This window comes from Trachypithecus francoisi, unplaced genomic scaffold (genome assembly GCF_009764315.1).
Source record: "Trachypithecus francoisi isolate TF-2019V2 unplaced genomic scaffold, Tfra_2.0 Lachesis_group16, whole genome shotgun sequence".
Classification (NCBI taxonomy): domain Eukaryota; kingdom Metazoa; phylum Chordata; class Mammalia; order Primates; family Cercopithecidae; genus Trachypithecus; species Trachypithecus francoisi.
Genome location: NW_022681461.1, coordinates 441,939 through 465,054, shown reverse-complemented (window position 1 = coordinate 465,054; position 23,116 = coordinate 441,939). Strand labels below are relative to the sequence as shown.

General features: G+C 43.9%; 1 protein-coding gene across 9 annotated transcripts in view; it reads left to right on the top strand.

Moving 5' to 3' along the window:
- The window catches only part of FANCC (FA complementation group C), a 216,873-nt gene that overhangs the window by 156,405 nt on the left and 37,352 nt on the right, over positions 1-23,116 (top strand). For 8 of the 9 annotated variants that reach the window (XM_033236616.1, XM_033236618.1, XM_033236619.1 and 5 more), the window contains one exon: positions 9,115-9,279. The exons of the other annotated variant lie outside the window; for it this stretch is intronic. In XM_033236616.1, the coding sequence (XP_033092507.1) occupies positions 9,115-9,279 (165 nt within the window). The remainder of the gene's footprint in view (positions 1-9,114; positions 9,280-23,116) is intronic. 9 annotated transcript variants of the gene reach the window in all.

Sequence of the window (23,116 nt, the reverse complement as noted above, 5' to 3'; positions counted from 1 at the left end):
AGCACCGCACTACCTGACTTCAAGCTGTACTACAAGGCTACAGTAACCAAAACAGCATGGTACGTACCAAAACAGAGAGGTAGACCAATGGAACCGAACAGAGGCCTCAGAAATAATACCACACATCTATAACCATCTGATCTTTGACACACCTGAGAAAAACAAGAAATGGGGAAAGGATTCCCTATATAATAAATGGTGCTGGGAAAACTGGCCAGCTGTATGTAGAAAGCTGAAACTGCATCCCTTCCTTACACCTTATACAAAAACTAATTCAAGATAGATTAAAGACTTAAATATTAGGCCTAAAACCATAAAAACCCTGGAAGAAAACCTAGGCAATACCATTCTGGACCTAGGCATGGGCAAGGACTTCATGACTAAAACACCCAAAGCAATGGCAACAAAAGGCAAAATTGACAAATGGGATCTAATCAAACTAAAGAGCTTCTGCACAGCAGAAGAAACTACCATCAGAGTGAACAGGCAACCTACAGAATGGGAGAAAATTTTTACAATCTACCCATCTGACAAAGGGCTAATATCCAGAATCCACAGAGAACTTAAACAAATTTACAAGAAAAAAAAAACCCATCAAAAAATGGGCAAAAGTTATGAACAGACACTTCTCAAAGGAAGACATTTATGCAGCCAACAGACACATGAAAAAATGCTCATCATTACTGGCTATCAGAGAAATGCAGATGAAAACCACAATGAGATACCATCTCACACCAGTTAGAATGGCGATCATCAAAAAGGAAACAACAGATGCTGGAGAGGATGTGGAGAAATAGGAATGCTTTTACACTGTTGGTGGGAGTGTACATTGCTTCATTCGTGCAAGACAGTGTGGCGATTCCTCAAGGATCTAGAACTAGGAATACCATTTAATTCAGCTATCCTATTACTGGGTATATACCCAAAGGATTATAAATCATGCTGCTATAAAGACACATGCACACGTATGTTTATTGTGGCACTATTCACAGTAGCAAAGACTTGGAACTAACCCAAATGTCCATCAATGATAGATTGGATTGAGGAAATGTGGCACATATACACCATGGGATACTATGCAGCCATAAAAAGGGTGGGTTCATGTCCTTTGCAGGGACATGAATGTAGCTGGAAACCATCATTCTGAGCAAACTCTCAACAAGTACAGAAAACCAAACACCGCATGTTCTCACTCATAGGTGGGAATTGAACAATGAGATCACTTGAACACAGGGTGAGAAACATCACGTGGGGGACTGTTGTCGAGTGGGGGGAGCAGGGAGGGATAGCATTAGGAGAAATACCTAATGTGAATAACGAGTTAATGGGTGCAGCACACCAACATGGCACATGTATACATATGTAACAAATCTGCACGTTGTGCACGTGTACCCTAGAATTTAAAGTATAATTTAAAAAAAAAAAGTGGAAAATTCTTCCATCATTTCTAGGAGTTGGGAGTATAGCATGAATGCTAGGACATCCGTGTCCTTAGTTCATTATTTGATTCAGTCTCTTAGGTTATATTTTCATCTTATTTTCTCTTTGAGTAGATTATGAGCGTCAGCATTCTTCCTAGGTCTTGCCTTTCAGTCCTCGGGATGTGTAGCAGTTCTCCACCAGAACTACTCAGAAGTGTGGCCCTACGAATCAGTAGCATCAACGTCCCCTGGGGAGAGACCAAGAAATCCGAGTTTTTTAAAACACCTGTCTAGACGTACTCTCTGGAAGCACGAGAAATGCTGCTCTACACTACTTCTTTAGAAGCAGTTCCCATAACTGCATATCTATCTCTAGTCACGATCTGAACACTGTATGGGGACATGATAGGATTTTATTTACGGTTTTTATTTTTGTTGATGAATTCCTATAAATCGCTAATAGTTTAGCTATATTATTTTCTTGATAGTAAATTCTCATAAAGATAATTTTTTGTCAAATGACCCATAGTGATCTATTTTGTGTGAACAGTTTGTCCTTTCTCCTCAAATATTCACCTTTTCTAAATTGTACTTCCTGTTCTCTACCACTTTCTTAAGTGGCAGATAATCCTTTCAACGTTTACCTTCCACAGTGCTTTACCATCGTTCTCTTACCACCAAGATGGTTTTAGATCTAAAATTAATTAATGTGGGCCGGGCGCGGTGGCTCAAGCCTGTAATCCCAGCACTTTGGGAGGCCGAGACGGGTGGATCACGAGGTCAGGAGATCGAGACCATCCTGGCTAACACGGTGAACCCCGTCTCTACTAAAAAAATACAAAAAATTAGCCGGGCGAGATGGCGGGCGCCTGTAGTCCCAGCTACTCGGGAGGCTGAGGCAGGAGAATGGCGTAAACCGGGAGGCGGAGCTTGCAGTGAGCCGAGATCGCGCCACAGCACTCCAGCCTGGGTGACAGAGCGAGACTCCGTCTCAAAAAAAAAAAAAAAAAAATTATTAATGTGTTTTTGAGTCCATCATCTAAGTTGTTAACAAAAAGACACATTTAGCGTGAGTTGTAAATATCTTAAATTTTTGGAATTTATGAGCTTAGTGGGTGGGCTGATAGAGGAAGAGGTGTGTGGGGATGTGTGTGAAGGTGTATACTCTGCACATAGCCTAGCAGAATGTATTGCATAGAGTTAGGGCTGGATGGATGTTTGTACAATTGAAAGGCAGGCTGAGAGTTGCCTGTGTGCATCACTCGTGTAGCGTCTCAGATAGGCAGGCAGGTCTCCAGCCTGACTCATCAGTCCTCCTCCCTAAAAGATCTCTTAAGTGCAACTTTTCTCTCATTATCTGAAAAGAGGAAATGAGAAGAGTCAGAGATTATTACCGGGGACTGAGTGGGTGGAAAGACTGTGGTGCTGGGGACATTTATCAAGTATTGCAGCTCATGGCTGCAGATTGTATCTTCTAATTAGGCTGGAAACGATCCAGGATAATTTTTCTGAAAAATTTAAAAATCTCATAAAGACAGGTAGTTCCTGGGTATACCAAAATTCGGGCAACCCAACGGATAACCTTCCAAAGACTTCAAGGTGCAGAGAGCCTTCACGGCTCGTCTTTTGGTCTGAAGTTTGTCAGAGTGCGGAGACCCAAGTTCAAGTGGAGAGTTATGCAACGCTTTCCAGATTGAATTGCACTAAGCATTAGGTCTTGACTGGTTGCCAGAGCAGCACTTCCAAATAGTTTCTGCACAAGAATTCAACTGCAGAAGGCTAGACAATAACCATATACTGCTGGGAACATCCTTCCTGTGTGGTTGTATTGTAGCTTCCAAACCATCTGCCCCGAAACCATAGGGCTACAGGATAAGCTGACAATGCTCAGAATGTTGCTCCTTCTAGATGGTTTGTAGCAAAGAACAGGATAGAATTTAAACATTCTGTCACTGAATTGTTGACTTTACTTGGTGGCAAGTGAAACTCTATTTAAAGCCCTATGACAACACAATTTATCAGGCCTCTAAAAATAATGCAAAAAGAAAGTAAGCTAATTTTCCCACTTTTTTTTGTTGTTGTTCCTCTGGCGATCCCATGCATCTGAAGTTATGAGATCAATTTCTCTATTTTCTGTGAGACTTTTTGAATCTTTGGAAATGAACGTTAAACACTCAAGTGCTAAAAAATAAGAAAAAATAAATACATAGACGCCTTCTAGAAGAAGAAGAAAAAAAACAGAAAAACATCATAGCATTGTTTATATGGTGCTTAAGTTTGGGTTCTCTTGGCTGCTTGGACATTTGAAGTCATACTTGTGAAAGGAAAGGAATTAGAAACTTGGATTCATAGGTGGGTGGGACTGTCCTGACTTTAAGCATATACTAGAAAGTAGTTTGCCTATTATGCTGTGTTCTGATTTAATTGTTTCGATTTGTAAATCTGAAAAATGGACAGAGAACTTCAGATGTGTAGTAGAAAGTTAGGTAGTATTATGATACCTATTTTAATTGTTATGATTAATGATGGCAAAAATTATAATGGCACCCACGTGGTTGGCAGCTGTTTTGCAAATGTTATTGCGGTGCCATTCTGTTACCTAATTTCATTAAACCGGCTTCCACTTGAGATAGGAGGACACACTTGGCAGAATTTGCTATTCACTGGAGAACTGTGGACTTAAAAAGTTTTGGTTCTCACACAAGCTTTTAGGAATCCAAGTTAAAATTTTATGAATGGTGAACACAAAAGCTACTAAAAAGGCTCAAAAAGCATGTTAGGCATCAAATTGCTTTTTAATTTCAATCTTCTGATAGGTATAAATGAACTCAGTCCAAGAGATTGAATTACCTTAAAAACTATGTATAAGGGCTCAACACATTCAGAAAAGTACCTGGAAAAAATTTATCTTGTTGAATTCTAAAATTATCTTGTTGAATTCCAAAATTCTAAAAGAAAAGATTCTAAACATCATTCTGTAGAGCAAATGAGGAATGTATCAGGTGTGTTGGTTTACAGGGAGTACTCTACTGGCACAGGCATCTCACATTCTTAGTAAATTCAGTTAAGAATTTTACTGATTGTATCATAGGTTTGCTTTGACTAGGAATATCCTAAACTGCTAACTAAATTCATTCCCATTTTATCCTTGCTACTCCTGCCAGCTGGGATGCCAGCGTGGACATCCTTCAGTGGACTTTGCTCTGTGTCAGGGAATTTGTTCATATTACTTTGGAAAAGCAAGCATTCTTAACAACAACAACAAAACCAATTATGAACTAGAGAATAAACCTCTTCCATAGTGGCACAATCTGGCACAAAGGCAAGTTTTTAATCTATAAAAGTTGTTTCAGCCCAGGCACAATGGCTCACACCTGTAATCCCAGCAATTTGGGAGGCCAAGGTGAGAGGATTACTTGAACCCAGGAGTTTGAGACCAGCCTGGGCAACATGGAGAAACCCCATCTCTACAAGAAAAAAAAAAAAAAATTAGCCAGGTGTGATGGCAAGCACCTGTAATCCCAGCTACTGTGGAGGCTGGGTAGAAGGATCGCTTGAGCCTGGGGAGGTCGAGGTTGCAGCGAGCCGAGATTGCACCACTGCACTCTAGCCTGGGTGACAGAGCAAGACCCTGTCTCTAAAAAGAAAGAGAAAAGATTGTTTCAGCTGATACCATCCAGCAGAGTCTTTTAATTGTGGTCCAGGAGACTTTAGAAACCTTTCTGAACTGCTTGTCTTCTGTCCAAGGGTGAGAAAATGAAAAGCACAAATAATTGTATAGCAATACCCTGAAAAGAGACCAGTACAATCAAATAATGGGAAGAGTGCAAAAAAGATGTAAATAAAGGGGAAAAAATACTCCAGAGGAAAAGAAATACTAAGCAGTTTAAGGCTGATTAAAGATGATTTTTTTTTTTTATTTTTATTTTTATTTTTTTTTTTGAGACAGAGTCTGGCTCTGTCACCCAGGCTGGAGTGCAGTGGCCGGATCTCAGCTCACTGCAAGCTCCGCCTCCCGGGTTCACGCCATTCTCCTGCCTCAGCCTCCCGAGTAGCTGGGACTACAGGCGCCTGCCACCTCGCCCGGCTAGTTTTTTTTTTTTTTTTGTATTTTTTAGTAGAGACGGGGTTTCACTGTGTTAGCCAGGATGGTCTCGATCTCCTGACCTCGTGATCCGCCCGTCTCGGCCTCCCAAAGTGCTGGGATTACAGGCTTGAGCCACCGCGCCCGGCCAAGATGATTATTTTTTAATGAGTTACTTTTGCTATTTGGAAATAAGAACCTGAGGCAGGAAGTAACCCCTTTATTATGAATATTTTCTTTTCCCTCCCTCCCTCCCTTCCTTCCTCTCCTCACCTTCCCTCCCATCTGCTCCCCTCCCTTCCCCTCTCCTCCCCTCTCCTCCTTCTCCTCTCCTCACCTTCCCTCCCTTCCCCTTCCTTCCCTTCCACATTCCTCCCTTCCCCTCCCCTCTCTCTTTTCTCTCTCTCCTTTGTCTCTCTCTCTTTCATTTCTTTTTTTGACAGGGTCTTGCTTTGTTGCCCAGGCCAGAGTGCAGTGACATGATCTCAGCTCACCCCAACCTCCACTTTCTGGACTGAAGCCATCCTCCCACCTCAGCCTCCCAAGTAGCTGGGACTGCAGGTGTGCACCACCACACCCACCTAATTTTTGTATTTTTTTGTAGACGCAGGGTTTCACCATGTTGCCCAGGCTAGTCTCAAACTCCTGGGCTCAAGCAATCCACAAACTGTTATGTTCTCACTTATTAGTGCAGGCTAAGCTATGAGTATAGAGACACACAGCAAGCTCGTCGGACCTGTGGCCCGTGGCTGCACATGGCCCAGGACAGCTTTGAATGCCGCCCAACACAAATCTGTCAACTTCCTGAAAGCATTGAGGGTTTTTGCGATTTTTTTTAAGCTCGTCAACTATCGTTGATACTAGTGTATTTAGTGTGTAACCCAAGACAATTCTTTTTCCAAAAAGAAGGAAGCCAAAAAGATTGGACATTGCTGGCATACAGAGTGACATAATGGACTTCAGAGACTCAGAAGCGGGAAGAGGGTGGGATGGTGGCTAGTGATAAAAAACTACACATTAGGTGCAATCTACTCGGGCGATGGGCACATTAACACCTCAGAATTCACCACTATACAATTCATCCATGTAACAAAAAACTACTTTTACCCAAAAGCTATTGAAATAAAAATTTAAAAGTAAATACATATTCTAAATTTAAAAAATATAGTTGCATTTATTAATTTCATAAAAATGAAAACTTAAGTTTTTTAAAAAAGAATATGCAGGCCCCACAGTGATCTACAGAAGCCATCCTCCCAGGTTCACTGGGTGTGACCACGTTGGTCCCCTTGCTCTTTTCAGATGCTGAGGCCTTTGCATTTGCTTTTCATCTGTCTGCAATGTTTTCCTCCCAGATATATACGTGGCTTGTTCATGTACTTCCTTCAGAGCACTGCTCACATGTCACCTTCTTGGTAAATTTCTGTCACTTCTGAGTATTCTTTACTTTTCAGCATGATACCCAGTATCATCTGGCATTATATTGTTCCTCTCCCTGATGAGACCTTGTCATCTTTGCATCTGTATCACGTACACCTCAAACAGGGCCTTGACTACAATAGGGGATCAATAAATAGGTATTAAATGAACAAATAGGACAAAAATACACAAATATATAAACAAATTCTCTGAAGAGTAAAATACAAGTGGGTAACAATTACCATCTCACAAGTTATCAGGAAAATGCAAATTAAGGCAATGAAATAGCAATTTTTGTTCGTTAAATTTTTGAGAAATAGAAACAAATAATGATATCATTGGAAGGGTGGTCATTTGCAAGGCAGTTTTTTGTGTGTGTCTGTGTGTGTGTTTTTTTTGAGACGGGGTCTCGTTCTGTCTCCCAGGCTGGAGTGCAGTGGTGTGAACACAGCTCACTGCAGCCTTGACCTCTTGGGCTCGAGCAACCTCCCACCTCAGTCTCCCCAGTGAGCTGCAGCTGCAGGCACGCACCACCACACCCAGCTAGTTTTTGTATTTTTTGTAGAGATGGGGTTTCTCCATATGACCCAGGCTGGTCTTGAACTTCTGGGATCAAGCGATCTGTCTGCCTCAGCCTCTCAAAGTGCTGGGACTTCATGTGTGAGCCACCGCCCCTGGCCTTGGAAGGCAATTTAATATGCAAGTTCTCACATGTGGGCACAGACAGGCATGGGTAAGGGTAGCGCCACAGCCCTGTTTGAATAGTGAAAAACCAGAAACAGCCTCAGTGCCTACTGATAGTGGCATTGTTAAATTACAGAACACGTGTGTTTTAATAATAGGCAGCAAGTTTTTAAGAATGAGGGACAGCTATATGCTCTACACTGTGATGCCATGTGTGTTCCACAAAACAACAAGACTAAATTTCTATATTTACAATTACATATGAAAATACCTAGAAAAACGTTGAATAGGCTCCACCCAGAACTTTCATTTTATTTATCGTTCACTGCACTGGAGATGGATTTGTTGAGCATGTGCTGTGTGTGAGGAGTTATCCCTAGGTGCTAGGAATAGAGTGGTGGGCAAAGTAGGAGAAGCTGCCTGCCATCGTAGAGCTTCTGCCCTCTCAGGAGGAAGGGAACCATGAGTACTACAAGGGAATAGCGTATAGGTCAGATGGTGAAAGGTACCAGGAAGAGAAGTCAACACGGGTAGGAGGGCGCGTGGAGCTCCAGTGTCCAGCAGTGCCTTGTGCGGTCCCAGGCGCATCCCGTACGTGTGTGCTGTTCGGGACCGTAGCTGCCAGCCGCCCATAGCTGTTGAGCACTTCAGCTGTGACTAGTGCAGTTGAGGAGCTGGATTTTTAATTTTATTTCATTTTAATTCATTTACATTTAAATTGCCACACGTGGTAGACAGTACAGTGACATGGGATGATCAGAGAAGACCTCACTTAACAAAGGGACATTTGAGCTGCAACTGGGGACCGCAGGACCTTACTTGGGGCAGTCAGAGGCAGAAAAGACAAAGGTAAGAGTGGAAGGAGATGAAGTCAGTGAAACAGATGGGGAACCACCATGGAAGGACTTGCTGGCTAGTGAAAGACATTGCTTATTCTCTGCATGAGGTGGGAAGCCATTGCAAAGCTTTGAGCAGACAAGTGTTGTGATCTGAATTTTTAAAGGGGTGCTGGAAGTGTTCTGATGTTAAACTATAGGAGTGAGTGCAGAAGCAACGAATCCAGAGGCTGGAGGTGGTGGGTTACTCTGCACTTAGGAGGGCAGTAATGGAGGTGTTCAGAAGAGGTCGGATGTGTTGCTAGTATTCACTGATGCATCAGTGAAAGGGAGGAATCAGCATTTGGGCCTGAGTAAATGAGATGGCACTGGGGAAAGGGAACACTGGGAAGGGATTTCAGGAGTTGTGTTTTGGACATATTAAGTGCCTGTGAATATAAAGAACAAAGTCCTGACCATGAATGACACTGAAACAGCATTGGCAGCTAAAAGATATCTTCCTAAAGAATTGGATAAAAGAGAAGTGTTCATCGATAGTGTTAGAGTCATTCTCTTTATTTAGAGGCAAAACAGGTGACCTGTCGTTGACCTTTTTAGCATGAAGGTTTTATATGTCCTTAATTATGCGTGGCTCTTAGATTTGGGTGATTATTTCTTATTTCTTCCATAGAATGACTCCCGAGCGATTGGCGTCCCTGTCACGAGTCTGTGTCCCACTTATTACCCTGCCAGATGTTGACCCCCTGGTGGAGGCTTTGCTCGTCTGTCACGGACATGAACCTCAGGAAATCCTCCAGCCAGAGTTCTTTGAGGCTGTAAACGAGGCCATTTTGCTGTAAGTGGTGTTCATGTCTCCTGTCATCCTGCGTCATTTTTCCTTTTCTTAGAAGGCTGTGGTGTGTTGGAAAGACTGTACGACAGCAGGGTCCAAACGTTTTTGTCTCAGTACCCCTTTATACTCTTAAAAATCACTGAGTATCCCGGCCAGGTGTGGTGGCTCACACCTGTAATCCCAGCCCTTTGGGAGGCCAAGGTGGGTGGATCACCTGAGGTCAGGAGTTTGAGACCAGCCTGGCCAACATGGCGAAACCCCATCTCTACTAAAAATACAAAAATTAGCCAAGTATGGTGGCGTGTGTCTGTAATCCCAGCTACTAGGGGGGCTGAGTCAGAAGGATCACTTCAGCCTGTGAGGCAGAGGTTGCAGTGAGCTAAGATCACGCCACTGCACTCCAACCCGGGCAACAGAGTGAGACTCCATCTCAAAAAAAAAAAAAAAAAAAATTACTGAGGAGCCCAAAGCATTTGTTTTTAAACTTTTATTTTAGGTTTGGGGGTACATGTGAAGGTTTGTTACATATGTAAACACATGTCATAGGGTTTCGTTGTACATATTTCATCACCCAGGTATTAAGCTCAGTACCCAATAGTTACCTTTTCTGCTCCTCTCCTTCCTCCCACCCTTTCTCAGGTAGGCCCCCACATCTGTTGTTTCCTTCTTTGTGTTCATACATTCCCAAGAGTTTTTTTTTTAATCTGTTAAACACTTATTAATATTTATCATATTTGAAACTAAATTTTTAAAAATGTGTTTCTTCACTTAAAAAATAAAAATAATTTAATTACACGCTAACACAAATAGCATATTTTCATGAAAGACAATGCTCTTTTCCAAGGCAAAAAAAAAAAATTTGACAAGAGCAGCATTGTTTTTACATTTTTGCAAGTCTCATTTTCTGCCCTAAGGCTGCTGAATTCTCATATCTGCTTCTGGTGGGATGTGTTGTTTTGGTTGAAGTGTATAAAGAAAATCCAGTCCCACATAGATGGTAGCTGGAAAAGGCGGGAATATTCTAATAGCCGTCGCAGATCATTGTAGATAATTCTGCTTTGATAGCTCACCAAAATTTGAAAATGGTCATTTTTTAAAGGGTAGTTGCAATGTGGAATCTGAAATTGTATCAGTTAACTTTCCATTCTCTGTTACATTAAAACCCATTGGTCTGTCTTGCACTTTCAATGGATCTTTGTTGCCTACACACATAATTTTGCAGCATTATGCATGGTTCATTTGGAAAACATTCATTGAGTTATGTATATCTTCCAAACATTGACATATTTCATTATGCAATATCAAAACCTATAGTCACTACTGCCACCTCATCAGAAACGACTTTAAGTATTGGGAAGCTGTCAAGCTTATGTTGGTGGACATAGATTTCCAAGATTCTAATTTCTGCTTAAAAGCTAAAATTTATCATGGGCTACAAGCACTGTCAGTTGTTTTCCTGAGGGGACTGAGTCACTTTGCAAATTGTTGAAAAAGTACGTGCCTGATCCCAAAATGTGACTAACCACTGCCTGTCTGGCACTCATTCTTTCAAGTCAATTTCCATGACAAAAAGTGATCAGGTGAGTCCACCGCTGAAAGAGTTGTGCAGGTGTACAAGTGGAGTGCTTTTCTCCAGGCAACCATCGTTTTTTATTATGAAGCAGAAGTGCTTTATGCACACTTTCCTTTTCACCATACAGAATTCTTTTTAAAAAGTATCCTTGAGGGCAACAGTTTAATAAAATCAATATGATAAACTGCTTCATCAAATATTCGTATGTGAAAGCGTGGTGTTTCTACTGTGTGTGTGTGGTGGTGAAGTATAGCGTGAGGACTGTCTCTGCTCTGATTCCCACTGAGATGCAGCTGTGTTACCCACCGTTGCTTTTGCGCTATCAGTGCAAACGTCAACATGGTTGTTCCAGGAAAAACGAGGAGATTCTAAATAGTTATTCAGTAATTTAAGTATTTCCCTACCACTTGTGTGTGTGGCCAACTTTCATATAAAAGAGCTTCTGTGCTTAGTTGGTGCTGATACCAGACAACTACAAGGAATACAGTAAGTCCAGAGATTCTGTTGTAAGGCAGAAGTACGGTTCTGTTGGTGACATATTAATTTATCACATCTGCACTTAAATTAATTTTTTTCTTTAGATTCTGAATGATTGATCTCAAATCGATGTGGCAGTTAACTTGCACCATAATAGTATTTGAAATATTGTTGCATAAGACACAATAAGGTAAATCATTAACATCTGTAAAGGCAAGGGAAAAATAACTTTCCTCACATTTTTTGTCTTTGTTTACAGTTTAGCCCACTTTCTCTGGAGCAGATGTCTCCATCTCATGAGTCAGAGAATTCTCTGATGTGTCAGTTTCCAGTTTCATCTTTTCTTTCCTTTGATTTCTTTTTTTTTTGGAGACAGAGTTTCACTCTTGTTGCCCAGGCTGGAGTACGGTGGCACGATCTCAGCTCACCATAACCTCTGCCTTCCAGGTTCAAGCAGTTCTCCTGCCACAGCCTCTCGAGTAGCTGGGATTACAGGCATGCACCACCACGCCCAGCTAATTTTGTATTTTTAGTAGAGACAGGGTTCTCCATGTTGGTCAGGCTGGTCTCGAACTCTCGACCTCAGGTGATCCACCCGCCTTGGCCTCGCAAAGTGCTGGGATTACAGGCGGGAGCCACCGCACCCAGCCAGTTTCATCTTTTCATGATGAAACATCTGTAGGATGAGAAATTGAATCTTTTAATCCTCATATTTAAAGCCAATGATCCATTCTTAAATACAAGAAAATACATTATAAATAAATGTTACTTTTCAAATAGAATATTGTAAAATTACAAAATAATCTAAAATATTTGTTAAAATATATAAGTAAAATATATGCTATATATATACATAAAAATGTATATAATAAAATTATCTAAAATAGCTTAGATAAAATTTAAAAATTAGAAAAGTTTTCAAAATTAAAAAATATATATTACTGCAAACCCCAACAAAGTGTACTTATTTCTTATGTTTCCACGTAGGCCCAAGATAAATTATGAGAATTTTAAAAATAATGATTTTTTTCTTTTAACGCATCTCAGTTCTTCCCTCCCTCTCTGGAAAGGGTTCTTTGGACCCCACTTTGAAAATTGTTGCATGGCCTCTGACTACTGCTGTAGTCATGTCTCCAAGTTACGAGTGGCTCTGTCTGCAGTGTTTGAAAACACTGTGAATCCACTGTGTGGTGTAATTTGCAGAGCCCTCTCAGTCTCAGATAATGAGATCCAAAGCATTCACATTTCTGAAATCAAAGTATACATGCAATGTGATTTTAAAATGATACTGCTTATAAACCTGACATTTTGTTAAGAATACTGTGGCTTTTAAATCATTTTATTAATACTATTTATGTTTTCAATTTTTTTTTTTTTTTTTTTTTTTTGAGATGGGGTCTCACTCTGTCACACAGGCTGGAGTGCAGTGGTGCAGTCTTGGCTCACTGTAGTCTCAAACTCCCAGGCTCAGGCGATCCTCCCACCTCAGCCTCCTGAGTCGCTGGGACCACACAGGTGTGTGCCACCACACCTGGCTAATTTTTTGTATTTTTGGTAGAGATGGCATTTCACCATGTTGCCTAGGCTGGTCTTAAACTCCTGAACTCAAGGAGTTTGCCTGTCTTGGCCTCCCAAAATGTTGGGATTATAGGCGTGAGCCACTGTGACCAGCCCAATTCTTTATTTAAATACTTTCAGTGAGAAATCGGAGAATTGTTACATATATAGACCCTTCCTTGCTATACAATGCATTTTAAAAAAACAAGACTACAATACCATTATTACATCTTAAAATTGACATTAGTTCCTTATCATCACATGTCTAGTCAGGAATTAAATTATCTTCATTGTCTTAGAATTTTTCTTCCAGTTGGTTTGTTAGACTCAGAGTTCAGATCTACACATTGCCTTTGGTTTTATAGGTTCTTTCAAGTCTCTTTCAATCCCTCTTTGTTTTTTGTTTTGATATCATTTGTTGAAATAATGCGGTTGTTTTCCCCTCTCTCAGGTGGTAGAGCATGTCCGCCCTCTCGAGTGTGATGAAGGGTGCGCGCCTCTGGGGCGCCCTCTCAAGTGCGATGAAGGGTGCGCGCCTCTGGGGCTTAGGTGGCGCCCTCGTCACATTCTCACAGTCAGGCCTGTTTTGTTACCTTCTGTTCTGGTTCTCTCCTCTCTTGCATGTGCGTGCGGCAGTATCACTGCTTTAGTGCTGGCATCAATGCAAACTAAGGATCATTCCCTTTGATTTGTCTCCGTTACCAGGGTTGTTTTTAGTTTGTTTTGCTATCATTGCTTGTCTTATATTCCACATAAACTTTGAAACCAATTTTTCTAGTTGCAGGGAAGACACCCAGTGTTGTTCGGGGGAAGACTCCTGTAAGTATATAGATTATTGAGAGAGCTGGTGTTTTCATGATGTTAAGACTTTCTGTCCGCCTGTTCAAGAACACATATGTTTTACCATTTGTTCAGCTTTTGTGATCTGACGGGAGTGTTGTATAGATTTTTCACATGTTGGATTTACACATTTCTTGTTCCTAATGTTTTGTTGTATTTGTGTTTTGAATGTTTTCACTGTCGTAAGTGGATCTTCTCCATCTTCAAATAGATTTTCATTGTGTTGTTGCGTTTGGAAAACAAACAGGCTGAAAACCACCGTTGTTCTTACAGTTCAGAGTATTTCCATTTTTTAAATCTATAACTCTTAAAAATTAGGATACGTATTTTAATTTCAGTTTATATAAAAGATTATAATCCAGGACTTTGTGAAAGTGAGATTTAAAAAGAGAAAGAGAAGATTAAGTAACTTGATGTTTCGAAAAATGGTCAAATCGCAGGTTTCGTGGTTAAAAAAATAAAACGGCCTTTTTTCTCCCTACTCTAAACCTTCTGTCAAGATTCACCCGGTAAGTGGAGTGAGCTTCCTGAGGAGTCCGAGCGTTACGTGTGGTCCTTACGTGAGATACTGAGTAAAGGGCGCTGTGAACGTGCGGCACGGTGCTGGGATCCTTCCCTCACGGTGCCCGACACCTGCAACGAAGCACTCGCTTCCCGGCCCCGCCGCTGACCGCACCAGCTGGCATTTTCACTCTCCACAGTGATTTTCCTTTTTTTTTGTTTTTTGTTTTTTGAGAGGAGTCTCGCTCTGTCGCCCGGGCTGGAGTGCAGTGGCCGGATCTCAGCTCACTGCAAGCTCCGCCTCCCGGGTTCCCGCCATTCTCCTGCCTCAGCCTTCCGGGTAGCTGGGACTACAGGCGCCGCCACCTCGCCCGGCAAGTTTTTTGTATTTTTTTTAGTAGAGACGGGGTTTCACCGTGTTAGCCAGGATGGTCTCGATCTCCTGACCTCGTGATCCGCCCGCCTCGGCCTCCCAAAGTGCTGGGATTACAGGCTTGAGCCACCGCGCCCCGCCGTGATTTTTCAAAATACTTACAAAGAATATTTAACTAAAATGCTCTTGCCTTTCACTGTGGCTGTGGCAGCTCCCTTCTTGATTGATCTAGGAATATATTTCACAGGAAAATATGGTCTCAGCCACCCCCATGTCCAGCCTTACTGTTTCAGCAAGAGCTGAATTAAAGGGCATCTGGAGGTGAACACTCCTGGTCCTCTGTGAAAACTGTTTGAGAAATCACTGGCCAGGCGACGTGCTCAGAGAACAGCTACTACTGCTCCAGCACGGTGCTCAGAGGGACGCCGAGGGCAGCGGCTCCCCAGGCAGGCCCACACTCCTTTGCTTGTAATTTTGCTTGTGATAGCACGTTCTCCCTCAACAACTCATAAAATTTATTTGGTTTGGAAAGTTATGTCTGCTAATCCATAAGGGACAGACTGTCCAGAAGTGCTGGGTGGTCTTCAGTGTGTCCAGATCCTGTGGCTTCAGCTCAGCAAGTTCCCCAAGCAGTGGCGTAAGAGCTGGAGCCTCTCCATGGACACTTTCCCGTAGACGGAACATCCCAGCCACATGTTGACACAGCCAGGCTGATCCAATCAATCAGTGCAAATGACCAGCCGCGCCCAACACCCCCTCCCCAGATGTGCTGCGTTGGTCCTTTGGAAACCACACGCTTTCTTTGACCAATGCACCCTACCCCGTGTTTAGCCTTCCAACTATTTGCTTAACCACAGTACAGCAGTGGAATTTCATCTGTTTGACAATTGGCTGGTGTCTTTGACCTTGGCTTCCAAATGCAGTCATATATTTTCAGCAGTGGGCTGCCTGTCTTTTAAACAGCAGATGCTTGCCCCTCTTTATGGTTTAGATAACCTAGAGGAACTTTTACGTTTCTTGGCCTAAATGTCAACTTTTCATATCTGTCCCTGGGGCTGCTGTCATAGGCACCTGCAGGCTACAGATTGCACAAAACCTTCCTGGGCGGGCTGCTGAGGTCCTTTTGTAAGTATAAGTAATTCAGCATGCCATGTCCTCTGAGGTCATCCGAATCTGCTGCTTCAAAAATACTGAGAAGCTTGAAGATTGGATGGAGAATCTGTTCTATATGCCTGAATGAATGGGACAGTGAACAAGTGAGAAAAAAGAATGAAGGCATGACTGTGATCTTGTGATACAATAAGAAATGTGCATTTGGTCTTCATCCAGGCTCCTAAAACCCTTGGAATTTCCTGAGTATTGAGGTGAGAAGAGCATCTTTTGTTATTCGTAAGTCCCTTTCACCACACCTGAGTGTAGGCTAATGAAGGGACTCCTGGTAAGCCCCCAGATAGCCTCGGGATGGGGGCTGATAGGCAGAGGAACCAACCACACCTGACCCTCAGAGTTCGACCTGATCACTGCTGGCCAGCGATTCAATCAGTCACGCTTACAATGTGAGACCTCCATAAAAAACCTAAACTGTGGGGTTCCGTCAGCTTCCAGGCTGGTGGTCACATCCAGGTGCTGGGAAGGTGACCTGTCTGGAGAGGGCCCCAGAAGCTCTGAACCTTCCCCCAGGCCTGGCCCTGTGCATCTCTTCCATGTGGCTATTCCTGAGTTGTATCCTTCAGAATAAACTGGCAATGGCAAACAAAGTGTCTTCGTGAGTTCTGTGAGCCATTCTAGCAAATTATCAAACCTGAGGAGAGGATCATTGGAACCTCTGATTTTATAGCTAGTTGGTCAGAAGAATGAGAGGCTCAGTCTTGTAGCTGGCATCTGAAGTGGGGGCAGTCTTGTGGGACTGAGCCCTTCACCTGTGGGGTGTGTGCTAACACCAGGTGGTGTCCGAATGCAATCACTGGACACCCAGTTGGTGTCTAGAGAGTTGGGAGCATTGGTTTGTGTGGAGGAAGAAGATCCACACAGAGAGTGTAAGAAGTGCTCTGTGAGTGAAAACAGCTCCTAGTAGTAGAATGACTGACATACCAGTCTCTGACTGATCTCTCTAACACTCGCAGCTCAGGGGTGGCTCTGAGTGTTACATAGGGCAGCCATATGATTTAAAATCTAGACCATGCCACTTTTGAGAGTTAAAAGAGATCCCTTTTTTAAGTATGGTGGGATAACAGAAATAAACTTACAAACTAGGACAGATACTTACACTAGGATTTAAATGGGTTGAATGACTGTAATATTCTTAGTACAGTGCATGGTATCCACAGTAAATACCCCGTAACCATTAGTGTCTACAGCCACTCCACCCTGAATGTGCCTAGTCTCGCCCGATCTCGGAAGCCAAAGGGGGTTGGGCCTGGGGAGTAGCGGGTGCTATAGGCTTTAAAAAATAAAAATAAAAAGTCAGGCACAGTGGCACACACCTGTAATCCCAGCTACTCAGGAGGCTGAAGCAGGAGAATCGCTTGAGGCCAGGAGTTCCAGCCTGGGTAATGTAGCAAGACCCTGTCTCTAAAAAATAAAAATAACTGTTAGTGGCCAGGCGCGGTGGCTCATACCTGTAATCCTAGCACTTTGGAAGGCTGAGGCGGGTGGATCACCTGAGGTCAGGAATTTAAGAGCAGCCTGGCCAACACGGTGAAATCCCATCTGTACTAAAAATAGAAAAATTAGCCAGGCGTGGTGGCAGGCACCTGTAGTCCCAGCTACTCAGGAGGCTGAGGCAGGAGAATTGCTTGAACCTGGGAGGCAGAGGCTGCAGTGAGCCGAGATCGTGCCACTGCACTCCCGCCTGGGCGACGAGAGCAAAACTCCATCTCAAAAAAAACCGACAAACAAACTGTAAACTGTTAGCATATTGCTGTTCCCATTATTGACTTTAGTAATTGTATTATTTTTGACAATGTATAGTATTAGGTTTTCGCAAACTCACATTTTTCCCCCTAACAAAAGAACCACTGAACTAAAACCAGATGTAAGCTTAATTCCCATTGCTGAAAGAGCTAATATGGCTTCCAGCAGTGCTTAATAAGAAAACAATTCATTATCCTATCAGAAGAACCTAATTTATACTTCTTTACTAATTTTTGTATTAGTAGTTTGCTCATCTGTTATGCTCTTGCATAGCAAATTACCCCAAAAAAGGAGCCTAACTAGAATTACTCTGGGGAGCCACAGATTCTTTTGAATACCCTCAGTATCGCTCTAGCCATTTTACAGATCAGGAAAATGAGACCTCTGGAAATGAAAACGTAAATTACAAGAAAGGGCCGATCTACAATCAAGCTGTTGGGATTATGTTTTTTTCAACTTAGATAAGAAAAATCCAGATTTAAATGTTGTCATATTATACAGGTGAGTGTTTAAACAAAGAAAGGTCAGCATAATACCAAGGATAGAAAGGTGGCAAAGAATTAGCAGTAACTAAAACTCCCATTTCTATTAATATTGTTTATCCATGATTGAAGCTGAGAGACTTCCTCACGTCTTATTCTTTTTTTTTTTGAGACAGAGTCTCACTCTGTCCAGGCTAGAGTGCAGTGGCACAGTCATGGCTCACTGCAGCCTTGACCTCCCAGGCTCAGGTGATTCTTTCACCTCAGCCTCTCGAGTAGCTGGGACTACAGGCATGTGCCACCATGCCTTGCTAATTATTTTGTATTTCTGGTGGAGACCAGGTTTTGCCATGTTGCCCAGACTGGTCTTGAACTCCTAGACTCAAACAGTCCACCTTCCTCGACCTCCCAAAGTGCTAGGACTACAGGCATGAGATACTGTGCCCGGCCACATCCTGTTTTTTTAACCTTAATAAGATATGGTCACAAATTTAGTCATAGAAAACTTTACTTTTCTAACAAAAATCTGCTGCTATTGATGTGTAATTGACAGACATTCTGGTGTGTTTGGGTTTGGACATTTCTTCTGCTTGTTGGTGGCTGCCTTTTGAGAATTGAGCTGCTCTGCACATACAGATGATAATGATGGCAAACTTTGAATTATGATGCATTGCTTAGATCAGGCTGTCACCTAAATACAACTTTAGGATCAAACAGTGTTCTTTTCAGTTCCTTGGAATTAAGCAATTCTCCAGAACAGTTAAATCCAAGTTTTGTGAGTTTCTCTGGCAACCCAAACAGCCTTGGTCTCTTTCTGGTTTGAAAACGTGGACTGTTGCCGGCGCACCTTTGTCTTGGCTAAGGAAGCCCTGGCCTCCTCTCTACCACTCAGACAGCTTTAGAACACAGCCTCTCAGATGGGCCTCCCTCATCAAGAACCTTTCTTGTGAAGAATTTAATTCTGCATTCTGGTTTTTTGTTTGTTTTGTTTTTTGTAGCTATAAAAATATTTGGAGCCAAAATTATTTAATAAGCTGTTGGACCAATTCTTACCTGCTACCTCTTTTTGGAAAGGATGAGAAAACACAACTTCCTCACTAAACTGAGTATTTGGGGTAAACAAAGTAGAGTTTTCTAAATGTCAAGGAGGCATCTGTTGGAAGAGTCTGTTGGACAGGGGAGAACGTCCTGTTTAGGCTTCCCTGCCTCCTGTCAGACACTGTCACTGTAAATCAGATTTCTAAGTGGAGCCCTGATTGGAAGCCTGCTGCTCATTATTTTAAAGGAGAAAATAGTAATGTATTACACATAAATTCTAAATGTCCTATCCATTCCCTAAAACATAACTACGACACAGAAAACTCTCCTAACTATTAGGTAGGGATCTGGGGGAGTCAAGTTTTTATCTTACTCTGTTTTCCTGAATTCATGATTTGGATCAATTCCAGGCAGGATGGATGGAACCAGTATAGAGAAGAAAAAGGACAACCTTAGCGTTTCTGCCACTAGCACATGGAACAGAATGGAATTTTTTAGTCTCCCTAAAAACATTTTTTTCTTTTTTACTTTATTGGCCCTTTAAATTTTCCACAGAATGTGAGTGTGTGTAGATATATATATTCATTCTTCATTCTTTCAGGTCAAACAATACAGCACAGGGTATATAAAGAAAATGTTCATTACCTCCTCCTCATCCTCCAGTAATTCAGGTAGTCATACCTTATGCTTGTTAAACATGAAGTCCATATAAAGCCAGTTTCAGCTCACTGTCGAAACAAAAGGAGCATTACACCATAGCCACATCGCTCCAGAACCTGCTTGTTAACCAACACGCCTTAAATACCCCTCACAGGACACGGATCCAGCTCATTTGAAATAGGGGCATGCTCCATGGCACGAGGCCCACACTCTGTTCCGCCGTCCCCATGGTGCACACTGCAGTGTTTCTAGTTTTGTCCTTATCATATTTAAGGATTGCAATAAATTCCTCAGACTGATGTTTCTGTTTCTGCCAGGCAAATTCACAGCAGTACGATGATTAAGACGGGGGTGTGTGTCTTGCATTTTCTTCAGTGGCACCACAGGACTGGCCGGGTGAAGCCACTGCCCTCCTGCCTGTGAGGAGGCGCACCCTGTGCCTACCCCAGCACTGCGTGTTGTCAGTCTTCTCAGCGCCTGCATGGGGAAGGTGAAACAGACTGCATTGGTGCATTGCCCTTCCTTTACTGTTAGATGAGAGAGCTGCACGTTTTTAAAGGCCATTTGCAGTGCTTTTTCTGTGATTTGCCTTTTTATTTAAAGCCAGCCTGGTTCAGAGCACCATGTAGAATACAAATACGTTGGCTTGGCCAAATTCTGTTAGGCAAGCATATCAAGATCATACTGCTTCAGCGATTCCTTCATTCAGGAGTGATTACAAAGAGTTAAGTCACTGATATTTTAGAGCAAAATCTATCCAAATATTAAACACGGGTCCATAAACGTAATCACTCACAGCAATTAGTAGAGTGTGCCCTGAATCAAAGCTCTAATAAAAAGACAGCCATTAACACACATTGTTTTCAAACTAGAGTGGGCGCACCACGCGCTTTACTGACTGGAGTGTGACTTGTGTGCTTGCGTGATACGCAGTGTCCGTTCGTTCCTGCCGCTGAGCGGACGGGTCGGCTCTGTGAATTTGCTGCTGCTCCTGGCCTGGCCCAAGTGCTGCAGCGGCCTCCCCGTCACCACCTGGCAGGAGGAATGATACACACCACACACCGTGCCACGGCTCTCGGCCAGGATGCGGTGCTGGCAGAAGACCGCTCACTGCAGTGAAACGCCTTTCCAGTGACATACAGATTCGTATTACATGGATCCTGAAAAAAGATAAGGCATGAGGACAGCTGGTCAAAGCCAGCACTGCTGCTTGAGAAGGGAGGAGCCACTGAGAGGCGAACTCTCCTCTTCAGAGCTTCCTGGCTCCATGATGGAAGCTACGAGCACCCTCTCCACACCCAGGGGTGTTCTGCTCCCCGCTGATGACTGGACGGGAACCTCCCCAGGGCTCCACTCATGCGGCTGGAATTGGCTGACCGCCTGGATGGAAAAGCCTTTCCTCTTCACGAGGGGCGTAAGCACAGGCACGGCTTCTGGCCCACCCCGTCAATCTGCCCGCTGTTCCGCTGAGCCCAGGCCCGGCTTCCTGCACCCCTCCAGAGCCAGTGTGGTCCTGTACTCCACCCTCAGCCCCGCTGGTTTCAGGTCTTACCAGCTTCGAGTCCTGGTCCTCTCTGACCTCGGCTGCCTCTTCTGTGCGAGGAAGGGATGCTTTTGTACCTGTTTTGTAGGGCTATTCTGGGGATTCAAGTGCAAGCGAAACAGCATCATTCCAGCCCCTGCTGCTCAGCCTCTCCCACTCCTCTGCGCCTTGCCCGTCGGCAGCCTTTTAGGAGCACACTAGGCCCCACTTCTGGGCCGCCGCCTGGCATCACTCCTGTCACTGCCAGTCCTCTGAAGTCCTATCTCCAGTCCTGACTTCACCTCCACTCCTCTCCTCCCTCTGCCACACGCTCCCATCCAGGGCCTGCCCAGCACACCCAGGGTTCATTCGCCCTCTGCAGCACTGCTCAGAGGCACACTTCCTGCCCTAGGGCTATGTCTTCTTGTGCTCTGGTGACAGCGTCCTCTGCTTCTGCGCCTCTTGCCATCTGCAGCTGCTCCTCCTCCCCTGCCTGCCTCTCCACTCAGAGCTTCCTCCTTTGGGGTTCTGACACCCAAATGTGTACCTTTAGGCCGTACCTCTCCCGGAGCTCCCACCTTGGATATTCAAGGACCTGTTGAATAGCTCTGCTCGATTGTGCCTCAGACACTCCAAATCCACACGCTTCAAACTGATCTCTTAGTAAATCCTCCAGAAATCATTTCTTCCCTCTTTTCGTCTGAGTACATGGCATGTCCGGTATTGAGGGGGGGTGGCACCATGGCAGGGCTTTGCCAGGTGTGGGAAGTGGGGAGATGAGGAACGGGGCCTGCTGGTGGGTCCTGGACAAGTTGAAGCTCAGGGTGTGAGCAGGAGATCAGGAGGCTCTGAGGTGAATGTGCCCTCCCTCCCTTCCCCCTGCCTTCTGCCAGCTCCTGTGCAGTCTCCCTGGGTCTTCAGCGTCTTCCCTGCTGTTTTTGCCCCAGGGTCAACCCAGGACAAGGTCTGCAGGAGCTACACCAAGCAAGCAAAAAAGTGAAACCTCTAGGAACTGCTCCCCACGTCCCCTGCCCTGTCCCTGGACCCAGTTGCTGGCTTCACACCAACTCTGCAGAGAAGTGGCCCAAGTGAAACCTCTAGGAACTGCTCCCCACGTCCCCTGCTCTGTCCCTGGACCCAGTTGCTGGGCTTCCCCAGTCTCTGGCTTCCCACCCGCTCTGCAGAGAAGTGGCCCCCAAGTCATGGTGGAGGGACAGGCCCTTCTTGAAGGGGTTGTTGGGTTGGGGGGGGGTTGTGCCCCCACTTTAGTTTTCCTTATTAATAGCAGTAGCGTCTGTGGCAGCCAGAGAGTGGGAGGGGGTGACAGTGACTGCTCGAAAGCCAGGCCTTGGAACACACATGCTGCCCTCCTTTCCCCACCTCAAGATTTATGTGCATCTGGCTTCATTTCTATTTGCTTGTTTTCCTTGGGGCAAGACAGGAGGGAGATTAATGAATAAAGACATCAAGTTTGAAAAGCACCCACTGGGGAGCACCCACTGTCTGGGATGTGCAGGTAAAGGGCAGGTGGCCCTGGGGGGCAGCTCTACTGTATCCCAGAGCCGGCAGTTGGGGCTCAGAGTCAGACACGTGCCCCTCATGCTCCCTCCAAGGAGGGGAAGTGGAGCCCCAATTCACTGACACAAGAGGACCTTAATATATTTTCCTTGAGAAACAAATGTAGCTACACAAAATGGTTGTGTCTGTGGAGTATTAGGGCTCAGGCCTATAATCCCAACATTTTAGGAGGCTGAGGCAGGAAGGTTGTTTGAGGCCAGGAGTTTGAGACCAAACTGGGCAAAATAGCAAGACCCCCATCTTTACAAGGAAAAAGTTAGCAAGATGTGGTGACGTGCACCTGTAGTCCCAGCTACTGGGGAGACTGATGGAGGAGGATCACTCGA